Source organism: Ptychodera flava, chromosome 21 (genome assembly GCF_041260155.1).
Source record: "Ptychodera flava strain L36383 chromosome 21, AS_Pfla_20210202, whole genome shotgun sequence".
Lineage (NCBI taxonomy): Eukaryota > Metazoa > Hemichordata > Enteropneusta > Ptychoderidae > Ptychodera > Ptychodera flava.
This window is the reverse complement of record NC_091948.1, coordinates 33,928,321-33,946,092: the sequence shown is the minus strand read 5'-3', so window position 1 is coordinate 33,946,092 and position 17,772 is coordinate 33,928,321. Positions and strand designations below refer to the sequence as shown.

General features: G+C 37.8%; 1 protein-coding gene across 3 annotated transcripts in view; it reads right to left on the bottom strand.

Annotated features, from left to right (window-relative positions):
- Positions 1–17,772, bottom strand: part of LOC139122081 (probable E3 ubiquitin-protein ligase HERC1) — a 118,655-nt gene that overhangs the window by 31,951 nt on the left and 68,932 nt on the right. For 2 of the 3 annotated variants that reach the window (XM_070687458.1, XM_070687460.1), the window contains 11 exons: positions 16,818–17,150; positions 16,238–16,384; positions 15,396–15,606; positions 14,700–14,833; positions 13,536–13,714; positions 8,734–8,986; positions 7,888–8,088; positions 6,110–6,284; positions 4,369–4,642; positions 3,094–3,304; positions 1,373–1,700 (listed from right to left, as the gene is read on the bottom strand). In XM_070687458.1, coding sequence (XP_070543559.1) covers positions 1,373–1,700; positions 3,094–3,304; positions 4,369–4,642; positions 6,110–6,284; positions 7,888–8,088; positions 8,734–8,986; positions 13,536–13,714; positions 14,700–14,833; positions 15,396–15,606; positions 16,238–16,384; positions 16,818–17,150 — 2,446 coding nt within the window. The remainder of the gene's footprint in view (positions 1–1,372; positions 1,701–3,093; positions 3,305–4,368; positions 4,643–6,109; positions 6,285–7,887; positions 8,089–8,733; positions 8,987–13,535; positions 13,715–14,699; positions 14,834–15,395; positions 15,607–16,237; positions 16,385–16,817; positions 17,151–17,772) is intronic. The other variant, XM_070687459.1, reaches the window with a different exon arrangement.

The following is a 17,772-nucleotide window of genomic DNA, read 5'->3' as shown; positions in this document are numbered from 1 at the left end:
AAATGGCATCGTAGTACACATCAAGTTATGAAAATGACAGTCATGTAGTAGATATTCGAAATATAACCGAGAATAAATGCATCGCTAATCCTGACTATGTGCGTTACAAATTGCCGTTATCCGGTAGCAACTTTGGATGTTCGAACGTCGCAAAATACGCTAATATAGCAAATGCCGTTCTGTGGTTTCCTCATGCGCAGAAGAAAGGACATATTTTTTATTTCTCTTCGTAGTAAAAATCTTCCAATATAATATTCCGAAGAAATATTTAAGTTTTTTTTCCGTTTTAGTGAAAGCCTTTCAATAGAACCCAAAGATTTTTTCAATGTGCATTTCTTTTTACTCAGTCTGTTTGGTCGTACGGAACGTGAACAAGCCTTGCAGGTCAAGGGTTACATTTTCACATTTTTTTCTTTGTTTTCATTCTATATTTTACTTTCTATCGTCAGTGAGTTACATTTCAAAAATAAAAAAATTGTTTACCTTTGGGGACGTTTTAGAGGGTAATAGTATCTGTCCCCCCTGTCCCCCCTTTTTTGTAACGCACATCGTCAGGTTCCATGTTTCATATGAGCATACCTTTATACATTTCTGAGGCCGGGACAGCAGACAACAGTGCTGAGGCGATAGGCGCTCGCGTGCACAGCTGTTGTCGCGTGCACGTACGTTCCATTCCAGCCATCGCGCTCATGTACATGGCAGTCATAGCAACGTACCATCGTCATTCTAGGCGCTTCATGATTGCGGTAAATACGTGCTGGTAAGAACTCTGCCGTGCATGCCGCGGTGCAGAGTGACCGGGTGTGAGAGAAATCAGTTGAGTGAACCAGCAGAATGGGACTGTTTCTTTTGTATTAATAATACCTCATTTTTGTTTAGGCTTTTATTTTTTTTAAAATCATGATGGAAGTTCTCCAGCGGCAAACGGAAACTAAAATGCGAAATCATGTTTAGGCTGCACGCTTATACACCATCATTTAAGAACAACAGAATGCCCGTGGTGTAACTTGATAGTGCACAGCACTACATCAGGAGGAGGGTCATACTATGCAAACTGCACTCAGCACAAAATACATTCAAGAACAAATATTTTAGACAAGGATTTTTATGAAAGCAGTATATTGAAGACAACTAGTCAATGAGTATTGCATATGTTTATATATACTTATCCACTGTATAGTTTGAATGCAAACAATGACACAGATTTCACATGATGTCACAGTTATGTTATTAATATGCAATGTAGATATTTCCCAGCTAAAATGGAAAAATTTGTCTGAAATTCTGTCAGCAGAAACTGATGTTGAGGACATACTGCCACCTTGCGTGACAGATCTATTACCCACAATCAGTACTCTCATACTATTTTTACCTTGTAGCAATGAGGTTCTTCTTTGGACACCATATGCATGTTGTTACTCTGTTTTGATGGGCTTCCAGCTTGGTCATTGGACACTTTGGCAAGTCAGCAGAGAGGTCAGCATCTGTTTCATTCATACTGGACCCATCCCTGGCTTGTCCAGCCAGCATGCGTACCAGCTGCTGGGCTGCCCATTCCCGGTGGACAGATGGCAGTTTGGCAGACAGACAGCATGAAGCCAGTGCATTGGCCAAGTGCAGAGGACCATAGTTGACTGCTGTACCTGGTGTGGAAGTAGCTTGATCTGTATCATCTAGAGTGTTACTAGGACAGCTCCATTCTGTTAGTACAATGCATATGAGTAGCACACCATCACCAAAACATCATAAGTTGCACAGTGCAATGCACATGCACGAAAACATTATAACATTATAATACATCCATTTTTAATACTAACTGAAGTTTGGAAGCTCCCTTGTATGAGACACTTACACATTTTCAAGACGTATTATTTGACTGTTATGTTTTTATGTTGCTTGATATGGCTCTTTCTTTGATACACACTGAAATATTTAGTCATGTGTCGACTGCTCTTGGCTCCAATACTTCAAACCCTAGCCATGGAAATGGCGGGGCCTGGAGTGTTTGAATCTTTGACTCTCTACAATAGCGCAAAATAGCTTTGCAAAACACCCTGTTCATAAGTGATTTAATAAAGAATATACATCGGATTAAAGAGATCATCATTTAAGCCCTTCTGCTATTGACCTGTCATGTCCCTGTCATCACTTTATCATCACTTTGTAACACTGATAATTGTGCTTGTATTGGCTTTCCTTGAAGCATTACCTGTACATTATAGATTATGGGGTTAACATGATAGAGAATTCACAGAATAGTATTAAACCATTTTAATTAGTACATTAACCCTTGATTCATGGGCATAAATATGAAGTTTGATAGCGTTGATTTACTTTGTGTAGACATTTTCTGGCCTTACTTATCTTGCTAAATATTGGTATAGGTCGTCTTGATTTCAACAGATCACAATCATAAAGAAACCTGCACCGATTATGATAACATAAATTTATGTTATTTTGATCTGTTATTCTGAAAAAGTCTATGTCAAGGATTGCTGAAAAATTTCAGAACCATAGAATGTACCAAAAACACAAAGTATTGACATAAGCAAAAATGACCCAATGTCACCAGGTAGTAAAACACCATTGATATTGGTCAGTTGGTTAACACCATCATGCAAGTTAATTCACCATTTATGCCAGAGAAAGCTCTTTAATGGGTACAATCACTTACAAAGAAACCATCTTGACTAGATAGTGTTAAATATTAAAAACACTCTTGGCCTTGGTTTAAGTCTGTGATTTAAGTCATTTGTAACATTTTCTCACATACATATCTATACCGTTGATTTATGTTAACTTGTTTGATTTGGTTGAATGTGATACAATAGAGATTTACATAAAATTAATATGAATTGGGTATACATAGCTGTCTCATGTTTACCATCTTGTATACTCTTTGCTTTGAATGAAGTAAATTTGTCCTAAATAAATTCTAGTTTTGCATGAGATAAAAGTGAGATCTGTGTAAGTGAGATCTGAGAAAGTTATTTCAAATGACATTTTTTTTGAAACAATCACCCACTTGAACCAAGTCTATATCTTACTCTAATCACAGACTTTAGCTGTTTGCTGATCCCTATTAAAACTAACCTTTGTAATCTGATAATAAGCTGAGTCTAGGTAATCCACTGGTTCCACTTTTAGCAAGCAAAGCCACCAAGGCTTGTGTGACAGCAAAGCTAGGTGATGAAAGGGCTTTCTGATCAGAACCCATTGTATTGTCACTATTTTCTCTGTTCTGAGGTGGCTTTTTAGCATCTGCAGCTGATGAACTCATACCGCATGCAGCCAACATTAGGTCCTATCAATGAAAATATTTGTAACACGGAAGGGTGTCAGCATCAGTTTCTGCACATGTAAGATGTTGGTAGACAACTGGTGGGAGCAGGTACATTTAAAGAAAATCAGCGGTAACGACTTTCTGATTCTTTCAGTGAAATGACAGACTTAAAATGGTTAATGCTCTCAAAAACAGAATCAATGATGTTGGCGATGTATAAAAGTTTTGAAACCTTGTTGTTACAGAGGAGTAACAAAAGTCAGGATATGGACAGTTAATATTGTACTTGAGTGATCCATGTGGATTAGCAGAGGTTTCTAAGCAAACTTATTCAAGTGTTTATTACCGCCTTTGCATGACTTGAGAATAATGGGCCCATACTACGGTGCAGTACAATTCAACATTATCTTAGGGGCACTGGGTCACATCATCCTTTAAGGCCCATACTACGGTGCAGTACAATTCAACGTTATCTTAGGGGCACTGGGTCACATCATCCTTTAAGGTAGAACGCACCTCGGGACAGACATTCGGACTCTCAAACTTTTACAATTCTGTTCTGATAGACCACATGTGGGGGTTCATTTTAAAGCTCTTGGTGAAAGAAAACTTTTCACCGGCTTAGTTTTTCGAAATTCGAAAATTTGTATTTTTCTCCATAGAGTTAACACAGGGATGGCGGCCATTTTGAATTTCTAATATCAGGAAATCTTAGGTAATTTGTTTCTCTAGTACCAAAATTTGCACAGTGACCCCCTACTTTTATTCTTGACTTTGAAAGAGAATGATTGAAAGATTCCTTGAGGAAAGTTAGAGCAAAAGTTGAAGTCTTTCACTTTCGAGGTGCATACTACCTTAATAAGAAATACCATTACTTGTCTGAAGGTACCTCTGATGGTGAATAAATATGATCATCCTTTGTAAAATGTGCCAAAATTTTTTCTACTGTGAAAGACAATAAGTGTGATGGTGCATTCATCCAAGCTCCCATGAAGACAGGTACAACAATGCTATTGATACTGTTTGGCTTCAAGTAAATGACCTTGTGGGAAGGGTTAAAATTATATTGGGAAAGACTATCTTACCTGAGTACACAGCTGTATAAGCAGTTTTGATGCCTGAGGACTGTTAACAGCTAGGGATCCAATGGCTGAGCTGAGATATGTTAAACTAGCTGTACTGGAGCAACCAGAGATGTTGATACTGCTTGGGTCTATGTTTGTGCTGGAATGCAATCCGTCTACTGGAGTGGCAAACTCCGCTCTGCCTGCAGCGGCAAGACACATCAGTCTGACCACAAGACGGATATCAGCTAAACCAAGTGATTCTAGTCCTTCGGTTAGATTGCAGGCTGATCCACTGATGATAAAGGTATATGACACACACATGAACAACTTTTAATTCCACAAACAAGAATTACAAGATAAAGATGAGGAAACATTAAACAGTCTGTGTGATAGGAATATAAATATGGTAAGGGGAGATGAAAGAAGAAAGCCGCTTTTACCCATAACTGTTTATTCAAGGAACATGAAAAGGTCCTCTTTTCTAAGACTCTGTTGAACCTTTCTTGTCTGTCACATCAACAAGTAATCTTTAGTTTAAGCGAAACAGTTATGTATGCAAACTGTTTAAAGCTCCCACTCAATTATCAGATTTATCTAGTATAAATATTATTTACTTGATGAAATATTCCATGGAAAACAAAAGAATGACAAACTGTTAATGGGCTGTTGACACATTCGCTAATGCAAGAACCTGGGATTGAGAAGGGCGCCTTTAAGTTTGCAAGAAGACTTGCTAAAGCTGAGACAGAGAAATTGTGAATTTAAAAATATGGCAAGTTGACAGATGTCTTTACGATATATTATTGAAAAAATTGTTTTGATTGGGAAAGTCAGTAGTGCACTGATATAATGTGCTCTCATGAGTAATGGTCAGGTGAATGTTTAAGGTTTACTCATGTCAGGCTTTCTGTCAGGACATTGAAACACGGCAGGCTTTTTGTCAGGACAATGACGCATATTTTTAATTATAATATGCTTAGCTGGAATCCGGCAATCTGATTGGCTGGAGCCGGGGTTTATCTTCTCAACAAGAAGACCTGCGCGCCGCATAACATTTTTGAGCTCGCGCAAATTTCGAACGCCAACTTGAGAGCTCAACGCGCCATAATGTCGAACAAGTCTATGGCTTTAGATTGATTTTGATTGTTAAATTTTGGTCTAGTGCAGCTTGACGAACCAACGAATGAAGAGTTTCTGTAAGGCGCGGAGGCTATGTAACAATTACATGATTTTTAAAAGTTTTTTGAGCGTTTTTTTAAATAGAATTCTTCAAGTTCGATGTCTAATCGCGATATCGATGCGTTGCGTAACCATATTTTATGAATTTAACTGTGCACGCGTGCGCGTTCTTAAACGTTCTTTTTTAGAGTTTATATGAGGCTGGGCGCTCCTGAACTCTCGTTCCAACTTCGGCCCTAAATAACGAAATTGCCCACTTGTTTTTAACTTTAGCATATTATAATGAGGTTATAAACGGTGCGCTCGGGTATTTGGTTGCGGATATAAGACCTCTGGGGTGAAAATTAGCATATTTGGGTGATTATTTCCCGCCAAATATGCTAATTTTCACCCCAGAGGTCTTATATCCGCAACCAAATACCCTCGCTTGCCGTTTATAACCTCTAAAACTAATGTTACAAAGCCAAAATCACACACTTAAATATTACAATGCATGAGATCTACTGATTCCAGTTGAGAGCCTGCAGAAACAGAATATAAATACCCAACTCTTTTTCTCAAAGGACATATTTTGCTTCACCTGATAGACAGTAGTGACAATGCCTTCATGACCATAGATCTTGCTAGGAGAACCTGGACTGCTGCTGTAGTTTTCTGTAATGCCAAGGCTCTGTCATGGGCACTAGATAACAGAGCCACTTGCTCACCAAGACTTATCCTCACACAACCAGAAGTGTCTCTTGGCCTTTGACCCACTGAAAATAAGCATTTTATTTTATTTAGAAATTCGAAAACAACAGTATATCATTTTACATAAAGAGCACATGATAGCAGTATGTCTTCACATGACATCATAATGTTATATATTGATGTACAAGCAAAGCAATAACAATTTGTCAGTAAAATCATATTTCGTTGCTTGTTCACCAACGCTCAGGCAAGTGTCCACCCAAATCTTAGATGAAAGTATCAAATTGAGGTACTATTCTGGCAAACATCCACTCCAATTTCCCCCTTCTTTTTATTTATTTATTTATTTATGTATTTTTTGGGGGGAGGGGGGGGTTAAAAACTCCTAAATCATGTCTGATATTAAGTGTAAGTCTTGCTAATTCTACCTTTTTTGCTGACAATGAATCCAATGTTACAATACTAAGACAATTGACCCTCAAAGCTAAAGAATTATGAGTGACCACTGTCTTCAAGTCTTGCAAAACTCTTGAATCGTGTCAAAGGTATGTGTTGACTGTCAAAGACGTAATGGCAAACTGATTACTGTAGACTAGCAATCAGTATGGCATGTGTTTGTGGAATTACATCGGTCTTACTCTCTTTATATTCACTAATTCTGTATGTCGTTCATGTTTTTCATTTTTTTTCATATGGGTGTTAACGATGTACTCATTGATTATTGATAAATAAAATTTCCATCATTGTAAAAACGATCTTGGCTACCTCCTTGACAGAAATATTTTATATTTCAATATATATAAAGATTATTGTTTTATGACCTTCATTTTCCATATTTTACCAAATGATAAGAAATATACAAGGAAGAAAGTTGCAAAAATGAACTAAGTTGGGTGTCAGTGTCAAAGGTCAATACCAAATCAGTTACATAAGAAAAGCCAGCTAAATTCATTCCTTTTTGAATATATAATCAGGCTAAGTATTAGGATACACACCCACGCTAATTTGAAGAAGAAAATTACATGCTTTGGACCATAGGAGGTAGCACAGAGAAATATGATCACAATAATTTACTAAACAAAAAAGGGAAATGTTGATGTTCAAAAGCATTAGATATATAGCCCCTAAGAATCTACAATGGTGAGTTTATCAGTCACGGCCAGCCATTATATAAATATTTGAAACTTCATTTACATGTTTTTATAAGCAAGCTTCTTCACTCAACACGTATAGCCTGTTGAACAGGTGAAATGGCTAAAGTACCAGCATACACATACATCAAACTCTCTTTTAAAGTTCCATAAGCTGTATCTTTGGCATTTTTTCAGAACTTTTGTTTTATGGTTTACCTACACTTTTTGCATTGAATCTCTAAACTGTAATTTAATGCCAAGTATTTGGCATATCAACACAACCTATATGAGTATAATCTCTAATTGTTATTGTTGAAAATTGTATTCAAGTCCGGACTAGAATTCATTTGTAAACAATAATCAATGATCACTACACACATACAAGCTGTGTTGACAAAGAGAATACTTGAAATTTCAGCATGACAAATGAATTAGGGTCAGATACGGCAGTTGATACACAGAAGCAGAATACTGAAAAACTTGCCACAAGTTACAGCTTATGTCCCTTTAACATGAATCCTACTACATTACTCACCAACTGTCATGTTAGGGTCACCCTTATCACCAACAGCTCTGACCACAGGACTGTTGGAACCCAAGGGATCTGCGTCTTTGAAGTGGACGGGTGGTGGGATGTATTTTCTCTCTGACAAGCCTAGCTTTGTCATGATGAGCTCAAAGCTTTCCATTCCTGTCAGTTTCAGTTCTGATTCCAACCCTTCCAACTCCAGATCGTCTGAATTGTAGAAAACATTTCATGATGGATTTTTCAATTACTAAGGCAAAACACCTTGCATCTGTTCTCAAGGGATGAAGTTATGTTAATTGTACAGCTTTACAATAATAAGGTTTCCACACAAACTTTTTTTGTAATCTATACTGAAAAAGATTAGGCCCTTCCTGAACAATGTTACAATTCAACATGATCTTGGGGGTTCTAGTTTATATAGTAAGGGAGGGCCCCCTAGATAAGCTAATTGTTTTCATATAGAAGACCGAGCCTAGTGTTCTCAAATATTGCCTATTCAGCTAGTACTACAAACTGTGATATCAACTTAAATACATGCTGCATTAAGTGTCTAAACCATACACTCTTATGAGATATATACATCTTGGTCCAAAACAGAACACATCTGACATGAAGTTCCTGGCTCTAGGCTCTACTTCTTGCAGTACTGCAATGTCATGATGAAGCTTCACAGTAAAATCATTTTGCCTTTAAAGGCACACCAAAACCACTCCAATTCCAAAATCCCCTTGCTTTCAATGGTACAGTATTGATCAGAACACACACAATAACAAAGAGGGTGTATGGATTCTGACAGTGAAGACTGAAAGCAAATGACTGAGCAATGAATTATGTTGTGATTTGGTTACTTACCATCAAGACCCCCATCTGGGGAATTACTGAAATCAAAGGCAACTTTTCTCTGAGTGCTTTTGCCAAAACTCTTTTCTCCACCAACACCACCAAAGCACACCCCATCACCATTGTTACGACTACCTCTCTGACCACAGCCAAAACAAAAGCCTTGATGTTGACCATGCATGCTTCTGTTAAACTGGTTTGTGTACGATCCACATGACTCACATAAAGCATTGCTATCACTTTCCCCTTCAAATTCCCTGGAAAGCTGTGAAGGCAATGAAAACAATTTGTGAGTAGAAGTCTGCACACTATGAAGAATTTTGTATAGTAAAAATCAAGTCATATTTCTACATCTGTCAGCCCTTTTGACAGGGGAGGGGTACATTCTTCAAAGATGTTTTGGCAGTCCTCTTTATCACTGTTTCTAGAAGTAGATGACTGCATTTCAAATCAGTTTTTTGCTATTATATATGCAACTTCTCGCTATATTTAGATTTACAGTAACACACAAACACACATACTCCCCACTCAATGTAAAACATCCAAATACAGGCACTCATTCAGACAAATGCAGTTGATTAGACATTGACAGCACAAAGAAAGAAAGAAAGAAAGAAAGAAAGATAGATAGATAGATGTGTATAAGCCCCTCCACTAATTTTGTCAGATCTTTGAAAATGCTGTACAACTGTTTACAAGCCCCTACCCTAGTTTAGCCCAAATATGTAAATGTTAGGAAAGTGTAATGAATCGTTACAGGTGGTAAAATGCTGTACAACTGTTTACAAGCCCCTACCCTAGTTTAGCCCAAATATGTAAATGTTAGGAAAGTGTAATGAATCGTTACAGGTGGTAAAATCACTTTTCAGACCAAAGAACCTTATAAAAGGTGTTATGGTATCATAAGGAAGAACACACTTTTTCAAGTACTTTATGATTTTGGGCAACTCCATGGCCCCCATTATCTAATAGAAAAGTCGTACTCAGATGTCAAATCTGCAATTTTGCCTTTCCATTCATGTCCACAGTGTTGGTTTTCATCCTCTGAACATGCTATTTCATTTGTTTGAGGCAATTATTTTTCACCTGTGAAGACTTTTCTAGTCGCTATTGTGAATTTAAAAGGAAGATCAGCAGCCTTTTTTCCCAATTTACTTTTTATTATTTCGTGGAAATTTCACCCAATTCTCACTTCTGTATCCCCGGATCAATTTTGATTGGAAACAGTGATACAAAATACTGAGTCAGTTTGGCTAGGAAATTGTCCCTGAGTTTTATTGTCTTTTGGCTATGTTGGCCTACCAGTATCCATGTGACTGTGGTATGCCAGTTCATGATATCATATGGTGGCCTACCACTATCCATGTGACTGTGGTATGCCAGATCATGATATCATATGGTGGCCTACCACTATCCATGTGACTGTGGTATGCCAGTTCATGAGATCATATGGTAGCCTACCACTATCCATGTGACTGTGGTATGTCAGATCATGAGATCATATGGTGGCCTACCACTATCCATGTGACTGTGGTATGCCAGATCATGAGATCATATGGTGGCCTACCACTATCCATGTGACTGTGGTATGCCAGATCATGAGATCATATGGTGGCCTACCACTATCCATGTGACTGTGTTATGTCAGTTCATGAAATCATGAGAATACTAGGTCAAATCTATGATGTCAGAGTATTTCATTTTTGCCTTTTAATTTCTTTGGATATAAATATTTGAAAATGTTTGAAAGCTGAAGTGGATTTGAATAATCCTGCAGAAATTTGCATAAACAAGTCATTGTCAATGACATAGTTCCCACTTGGTTAACGAATGTGGAATCATTGACGGAAATGATGGTGAAGTGATATTGGTCAACTTTCATCCGGAATGTGTGGAGAAAACGTTTTATTGATGTTTATGAGCAGTTGCTGCCTGATGTATGAATAGAATTAGCTAAATTTGAGAAATAGTTGGGTGTGTGATCAATGGTCGCACTGTGATTATATGAAGTCTGAGTGTTGGTTTTTGATAAACATGGATATGGGTGGTTAGATGTAGAAGTCCCTCACACGGAATATGTCAATTATCTCTGAAAAATGGTTTTTGAGTGAATGGATTCGCAGATGCACTGACATATGCACGGACATGACCAAAGCAATAAGTCCCCCGGACTTTGTGCCTGGGATGGGGACTAATCAAAGAGGAAAGTCCCCTACAAAAGGGGGATTATGATAAGACTATGCAGATGTGAAAAAGCCACGCTACGGGTAAGACGCACTCGATTTGCTCCGAGATTTCCAGAAATTCGACGGGTTAACGGCGTTAATTTCCGTCCAATCTCATAAATGACACCTGTGAATGTATAGCGACTGCCTATATGTCGAAAAAACGTTGAAAAACACTGTTATTTAATACAGAGAACGCATATTTTCACAAAGCGTGGGTCCAGAATGTCTATTTGACCTCTGTTCTAAATGTTAATGTATGCTGCCAATCATGATTACTCAAATTCAAATTGCGGCCTGGGCGATCTTGATCCTTGCGGAGCACAACTAACAAAGCGTACTGACTTATCACTAAAATCACCGTTATGTACCTAAACATACGCATACACAGCCACATACAACGTACACGATAAGACACATGTAATGAACAAGCAAGAAGCGGCATTTCTTTTTGGAGTGATTGGTGGTCTTGAAAAAAACGTTTTGTATGTGTTCCTGTAAAAAGTTATGAACATTGAGAGTCTTCACACGTCGTTTTGAAGGCAATCAAAATTTCATTTCTTCCTTCAGGCATCGAAACTGAATCTTTTCACTCACATTTTGAGGAAGTACCTTCGGCATTGTGACAACTTTGGTCATTGTTTATATCAGTTGATTCAATTCAGTTGAGCTGAGTGGAATGGAAATTTCAGTGTTACCACTGTTACTGGCTACGTCAACATTGCGTTGTAGATCGATCATCCATACTCGAGTACTCATCGACGACGACCACGGCCCTGCACAGCTGTCCTGGGGGAGTCATCAGCGTCATTTATTCTTTACCAATGTATTTCAAAATACTTGGCTGACCATTGTCACAGATTACTGGTAGTTTCCTTTTGTTGAAGTTTCTGGCTTACATATCGTGAACAGCAAGCAGCGTATATAGTATTCAAATATACAGGCTCATCTATGGAACTACAGACAACTTTTCCACTACGTCTCAATCACATGTCATTTGCATATTACGAACGGTCGTCGATGTTTTCCGAGGTTACCTATCCGAGGTAACCGGATATGCAACCTGCGCTTCTATACTTCGGGTCATGCTGTTGCCAAACTCTAAACTGGGGATCGTAACGTTTTAAATCAGTTTTACTCAAAATTGCTTCACCCTTTTCTGTGATTTGTTCGAAATACCAAAATTACACTGAAAATAAGCTTACGAATGAGTGAAGATTTGTTTTTCAAAGTCACAAGTTTTTTTTTTCAGTTGCAAGCTGCGTGTACCCGGCCGCGCGACGTCTTTTACCTGCAGTGACCGGCTATTATATACATCACTGCCAACCCCCCCCCCCAAAAAAAAACCCATAAAGCTACAAACAGTAGAAGGTTCTAACTTACGATTGCTTACGATCACAATCTGCTGCCGTCCTTAGAGACTATTTTTTACATCCATGGCTAGACTTTCCCCTTATTGTTTATATGTCTAGTTTGCGCGCTTGTACCGAGCACGAGATGTTCAGGGCTAGATTTGAACTCAATACAGTGCCCGAGGAAATTCTCTCCTGAACTAAGTCAAGACCTTCGTTTTCTATCTTCCTTCCGAAGCTCGTAATAATATGTCCATTTCAACTACTGGCTTCAATCACAGCGCCTTCACATTCAAATCATCCGCTGCTGTTGTGAGAAAGTATCCGTTCCATGTTGAAAGCCGGGGTTGAAACCAGGGGGTTGAAAACCGGGTCCCGTTTGAAATCGCAACGGAATATGCACACATCTACTTAGACGCAAAAAAGTTAGTAGAAATTCAGAGATGTACTGAAAGCCATACATCGTTGCTGTTTATTGAGTAAATTGAATGATGGAAATTCGTCTCCGAACTCGGCGATAAATGAGCGGCCCATTCTGTTTCATAACTTCCTAAAGTATACATGTATTTCTATTGCATACCACAGCGGTCATCGCATCGCTGTCTATCGAACCACAAAACGACTGTGATTTGAATTCAGTAAATTTTGATTGGATTCGAACTCAAAACGTACGGCATACAGTCCCCTTAGTAGAGAAGAAATCACAGTCAAGGAAGGTCTGTCGACCAGACCACAGCCCCTCGACCACTCCACAAACCCTAGTTATAATGTAGTCTCGAATCGTGTGAACCCTACACACTTCCGTAATATTCAGGCAGAGGTGATAATCGGTAGTTCCTGGTGTAAAAGATAGTTTATTTTATTCTGATAAGCCAACGACTAAGCAAGTGTTTAACCATCCCGCCCAGTGTTTGACAACAACCAACGTCACTACGACGTTGCCTATTGTGCGCCCACGGCGCTGGACTTTCCTCTTCAAGCATGTGTGGCAGAAAACATCAGGTTGCTCATGAGGTTGCTCAAGTATAAGCCTAGTTTTGTGTTGCCTAACTTGGGGGTTATACCAGGACTAGTACGTTACATGGATGGCTAGATATACAGAATGAGGTAGAGGATAGGTAGACAGAAAGAGGTATGTAGAGAGATGGATAGATAGATAGATAGATAAGATTGATGAATGGACCGATCAGCAGACATATAGAGACATCTCAGCAAACAGATTCAGAGAAAGATCTACCTCAGCAGGGTACCAAAGTCCAAGTAATTCTCTTTCAGAAGCAAAGTCAGCATTGAAGAGATCTTCCATTGGATCATCATCTATTTCCATATCTTCATCCAGGTAGAGGGTGTCGTACAAAGCATTGCCTTCACCTCTCACATGGGCTCTCTCAGCATTCTCTCTGGAATCTCTACCAACTACAATGGTGCAATAACATTGAATGACTTTGATGCTAGAATTGGCTTTTTACAAAATGCCCACTTCAGAAACTTTATCATTTGCACTGCTGAATGGGTACTGAGTGAAAGAATGCCAATATTGACATTGGAATAAGGCTTTCTCAAATAATCTGTCAAAAAATCTGTCACTGATATGCAAAAGTAAATACTAGTCAGCAAATTTAGATACAAGAACAACAAACAACTTTATAGGCAGCTGCTAATGTTACAATGCACATTAGACAAGAGATAATTATTAATGGCTGAGACTACAAAGGACAACTGGTACTGTTTTGGGACATTGTCGCAAGGGCACATCCTGGCTGAAACATTGCTTCATCATTAACAAACCTGCAAACACAAACAGCTCTATAGAAAGTTTATGTCATAGCACTGCTATAAATATCTGAACTTGCAACTAATAATACAGTGCATGTGCATGAATATATGAATATATTTACAAAAATATCACATCAACGACACTGTTGCTCCCATAGTTTGTAGTTTACAACACAAACTTAAAAATGCCTGAAAATGGTAAAAATTCTAAAATCCAATATTTGTTGATCCTGCACACATTGCAGATTTCAGCACAATTTACACAATCTTAAAGCTCCATAAGCTGTATCTTTTGGCTTTTTTCAGAACTTTGTTTTGTGGTTTCCGTACACTTCTGCATTGAATCCCTAAACTGTAATTTAAGTATTTAGCATATCAACACAACCTATGTGAGTATAATCTACATTGTTATTGTTGAAAATTGTATTCAAGAATAGACTAGAATTCATTTGTAAACAATAAACAATGATCACTACACACATACAAGCTGTGTTGACAAAAAGAATACTGAAATTTCAGCATGAAACATACATACATACGGACGATAGACATTTTCCAGCCTATAAGAATAACTTTCATTGTTATATATCCATAAGACATTTAGGAGTTAAGAGTGTTTTCTTACCTCTATGTGGCATGAGTGATGTCAAATCAGCCATGGCTCGATATCGTTGACCCAGACCACCTTGTCTGGTTGGTGGTCTTTCATTCCTAGCAGGTAAAGATAGTTCACCTTCAAGCTCTCTCTCTGTCATTTCACTGTTAAATATAAAATACAGCGCATCAAGTTGGGTATGTAGCTAAGGTTCTATGCCTTTTGAAAAATCATGTCTTCAAGGCAATGCAAGAACTGTTGTCACTTTTCTCCCACAATGCATGGCTGGCAGTGATTGAATAATTGTCCCTTTATAATTTAAAATTCAGTCACTGTAAACCTTGACTGTAAATGGATCAAAAGTTCATGGTTACAAAGTATTACAACTATATTGATATGAATGTTTATATTGTAAAACTGACACACAGACAAATTGATTGAAAAAAGGTCTCAACCATAACCACATATACGGTAATAAATGAATTATAAATTGTAGCAGCACTACACATATGTAATGAATTCCAATACGCATATCTGAGCACATACCATGGACATATGCAATTTATATGCTTAAACAGGAAATAATCAATGAAATGGCAATTTAAATCAGATATATCTTGACTGTGTATGATTTCATATGCTCTACTTTTATCCTTCTGCAACTAAAACCAAAAGGAAAACTTCTATAATCCTGAATCTTCTCTGAAAACCTTGAGTGAAACTCACGCTCTTTCCATTGGTTCAATAGCAGAGCTTTCACCGACTGCCATGGGTGCTTGTACTGGGGTGCCATTTGCAGACTGTGGACGTGAAGTCTCTGACGCAGACGATGGAGTAGGCACTGGTTCCTCATCTTCTTCACTCTCTGTACAAGGGTGTTCAATCATCCATGTTGCAAGCACATTGATTCTCCTGGCATCAACTTCTCCTCTGGTGCCTGTGGTGGTCATAATATAAAAATGTCAATTAAATTTGGTTTTAAAGCCAAAGGGCTGATAGCTGTATCACTTTTAAAAATGCATGTAGTATTGATAAAGAGGTAATGGTTTGATAAAATTTTGGTGTCCATACAACTTATAAAAGTAATGTCAAGTATCACTACTGTTGTAAGCGTGTGATGTACGCAGTAACTAGTGAGAAAGATTATACCTTGTCAAGAGTTTTTGTACATTACTAACCAACAGTGTGCTCAATAACTTTTCAGATTTCTGAATTCTTTGTGTCAATTTGGGAATTCTGGGAATTTCCTTGGATCAGCCTTATACAATTATGATATACCAATATATGTAATATGCATATTTTTTTTTGAGTCAAGAAGAATATCCTACAGTCCATAGAGCATAAAATCCACTAAGTGGACATAAGGTGACTGTATCATCTAAATTTTCCACACTACAGCATTCTTTCATGAAACCTCACAAGGTGCCAATTCAAAGGCAGCATGTCATTTTTTACTCTATAAAATATAACTCAAATTTCTGCGGAAAGAGATATTTGGCCACATAAATGATTACCCAAAAAGTTTTTAAAGCTACTTTAATATGAACAGTTCACAACGTTTCCAGTACCTGTTGCTGTCATGGCTCTTCGTATATGTCTGATGGTAAATCCCATTTCAAGGAGGGGTGTTGCTATCGGGGGTGGTGGTGGGGAAGGAGATCGTCTTCTTTGACTTGAGGCTGGCTGACCTGTTGGTGCTGTTGTACTGGTATTTCCTGTCAGAACAACATGATGGCATTATTAAAGGTTACAGCAAACTATCTGGAAAGCCACAACTTCTTGATAAACTCTCATACAATTGCATTCCCATTCCTTTCAAGAGAAATCTAAAGGTGGCAGTGTAGATATGTTCACATTATTGCTATTTGGTTTTCTGCCTACTTTGTGGTATCTTATGCCTGGAAAAGTCTATTTTTTTCACAGCTGTAGTAACAGGCATGTCAACTTTGACAGAAAATCAATCAACCAATCAAATAAACAAAGTTGTTATGGCAACACACCGACTATTATTTCGAACACTGTTTTCTTCTTAACTCCCGTTCATCTGTAAAATAATTTTAAGTACAACCATCTTGCAATTTATTTTATTTTTGTCATGAAAGAAAAGGTGAATTATTTCGTTTAAATTTAAAATGAAAGATTTCTCACCAGTAGTTACATCAGTCATATCTCTCAGGTCAGTCTCACTCTGCCGTCTGACACTGGGTGTCAAAGGGGGTGACAGAGATGGTGACAATGTCGGTGGTGTGTCTGGTGTACATGTAGCTTGAGGAGGGATAACAAGGCATGGAGGGGCATTGGCCCTCAACTGGCTACGTTGTCTCTGGAAAGCCCTAACTATGGGTCCATCTATTGAATTGTTGTTATTGGTTGTCAATGTGATTTCCTGGGCACTGGTTCGGGTTGGTGTCACGGCTGAAGAAGAACCTGGAGTTGAAGCCTCACTTGTCTTCTTTGGATCTTTAGTCTTGCCATCTTCACCTGGAGTAAATTAATAAATAATTGAAAACAATCACACATTACTATATATGGTACTAAAAAGTAAAAACCATAGCTTGGTTTTTATCATTCTTTATCCTTATCCTGCTAAACATATCACTTCCCAATCTGCTTAGTGAAAAGCAGTATTAAGCCAAATACATCCATATTTTCACTTATATGAATGGTAAACAGGTTTAGTCAGTAAAATCATATTTATAGTATCTATGTTTCCAGGGCCTTCAAATGTTTAAATTTTTTTTACAATACAATACATGGGGCATGTTATATCTCATTTGTTTTAAACCTTTGCCATTTTCAATAGAGGATAGATAATGCAAAATAAAATGGTCCTTTTTTACTACATATACTCTTCTTTGAAGTTAAATATTACATTTCAGAAAATAGCATCGTTTTTTACTTAAATTAGTATTTATCTTTAATACCAAAAATGAGGTATTTTACCCCAAATATACACCCACTTCATCCTTCCAGTAAACTACTGCTAACATACTAAACTTTAGAGTCTGCTTTTTGAAAATATATAGTATGAGGGGGGGGGGGGGTTTCCTTGTCATTTTTGATGAGAAATATTGCTTTGAAAAAACTGTGTTGGCAACATGCA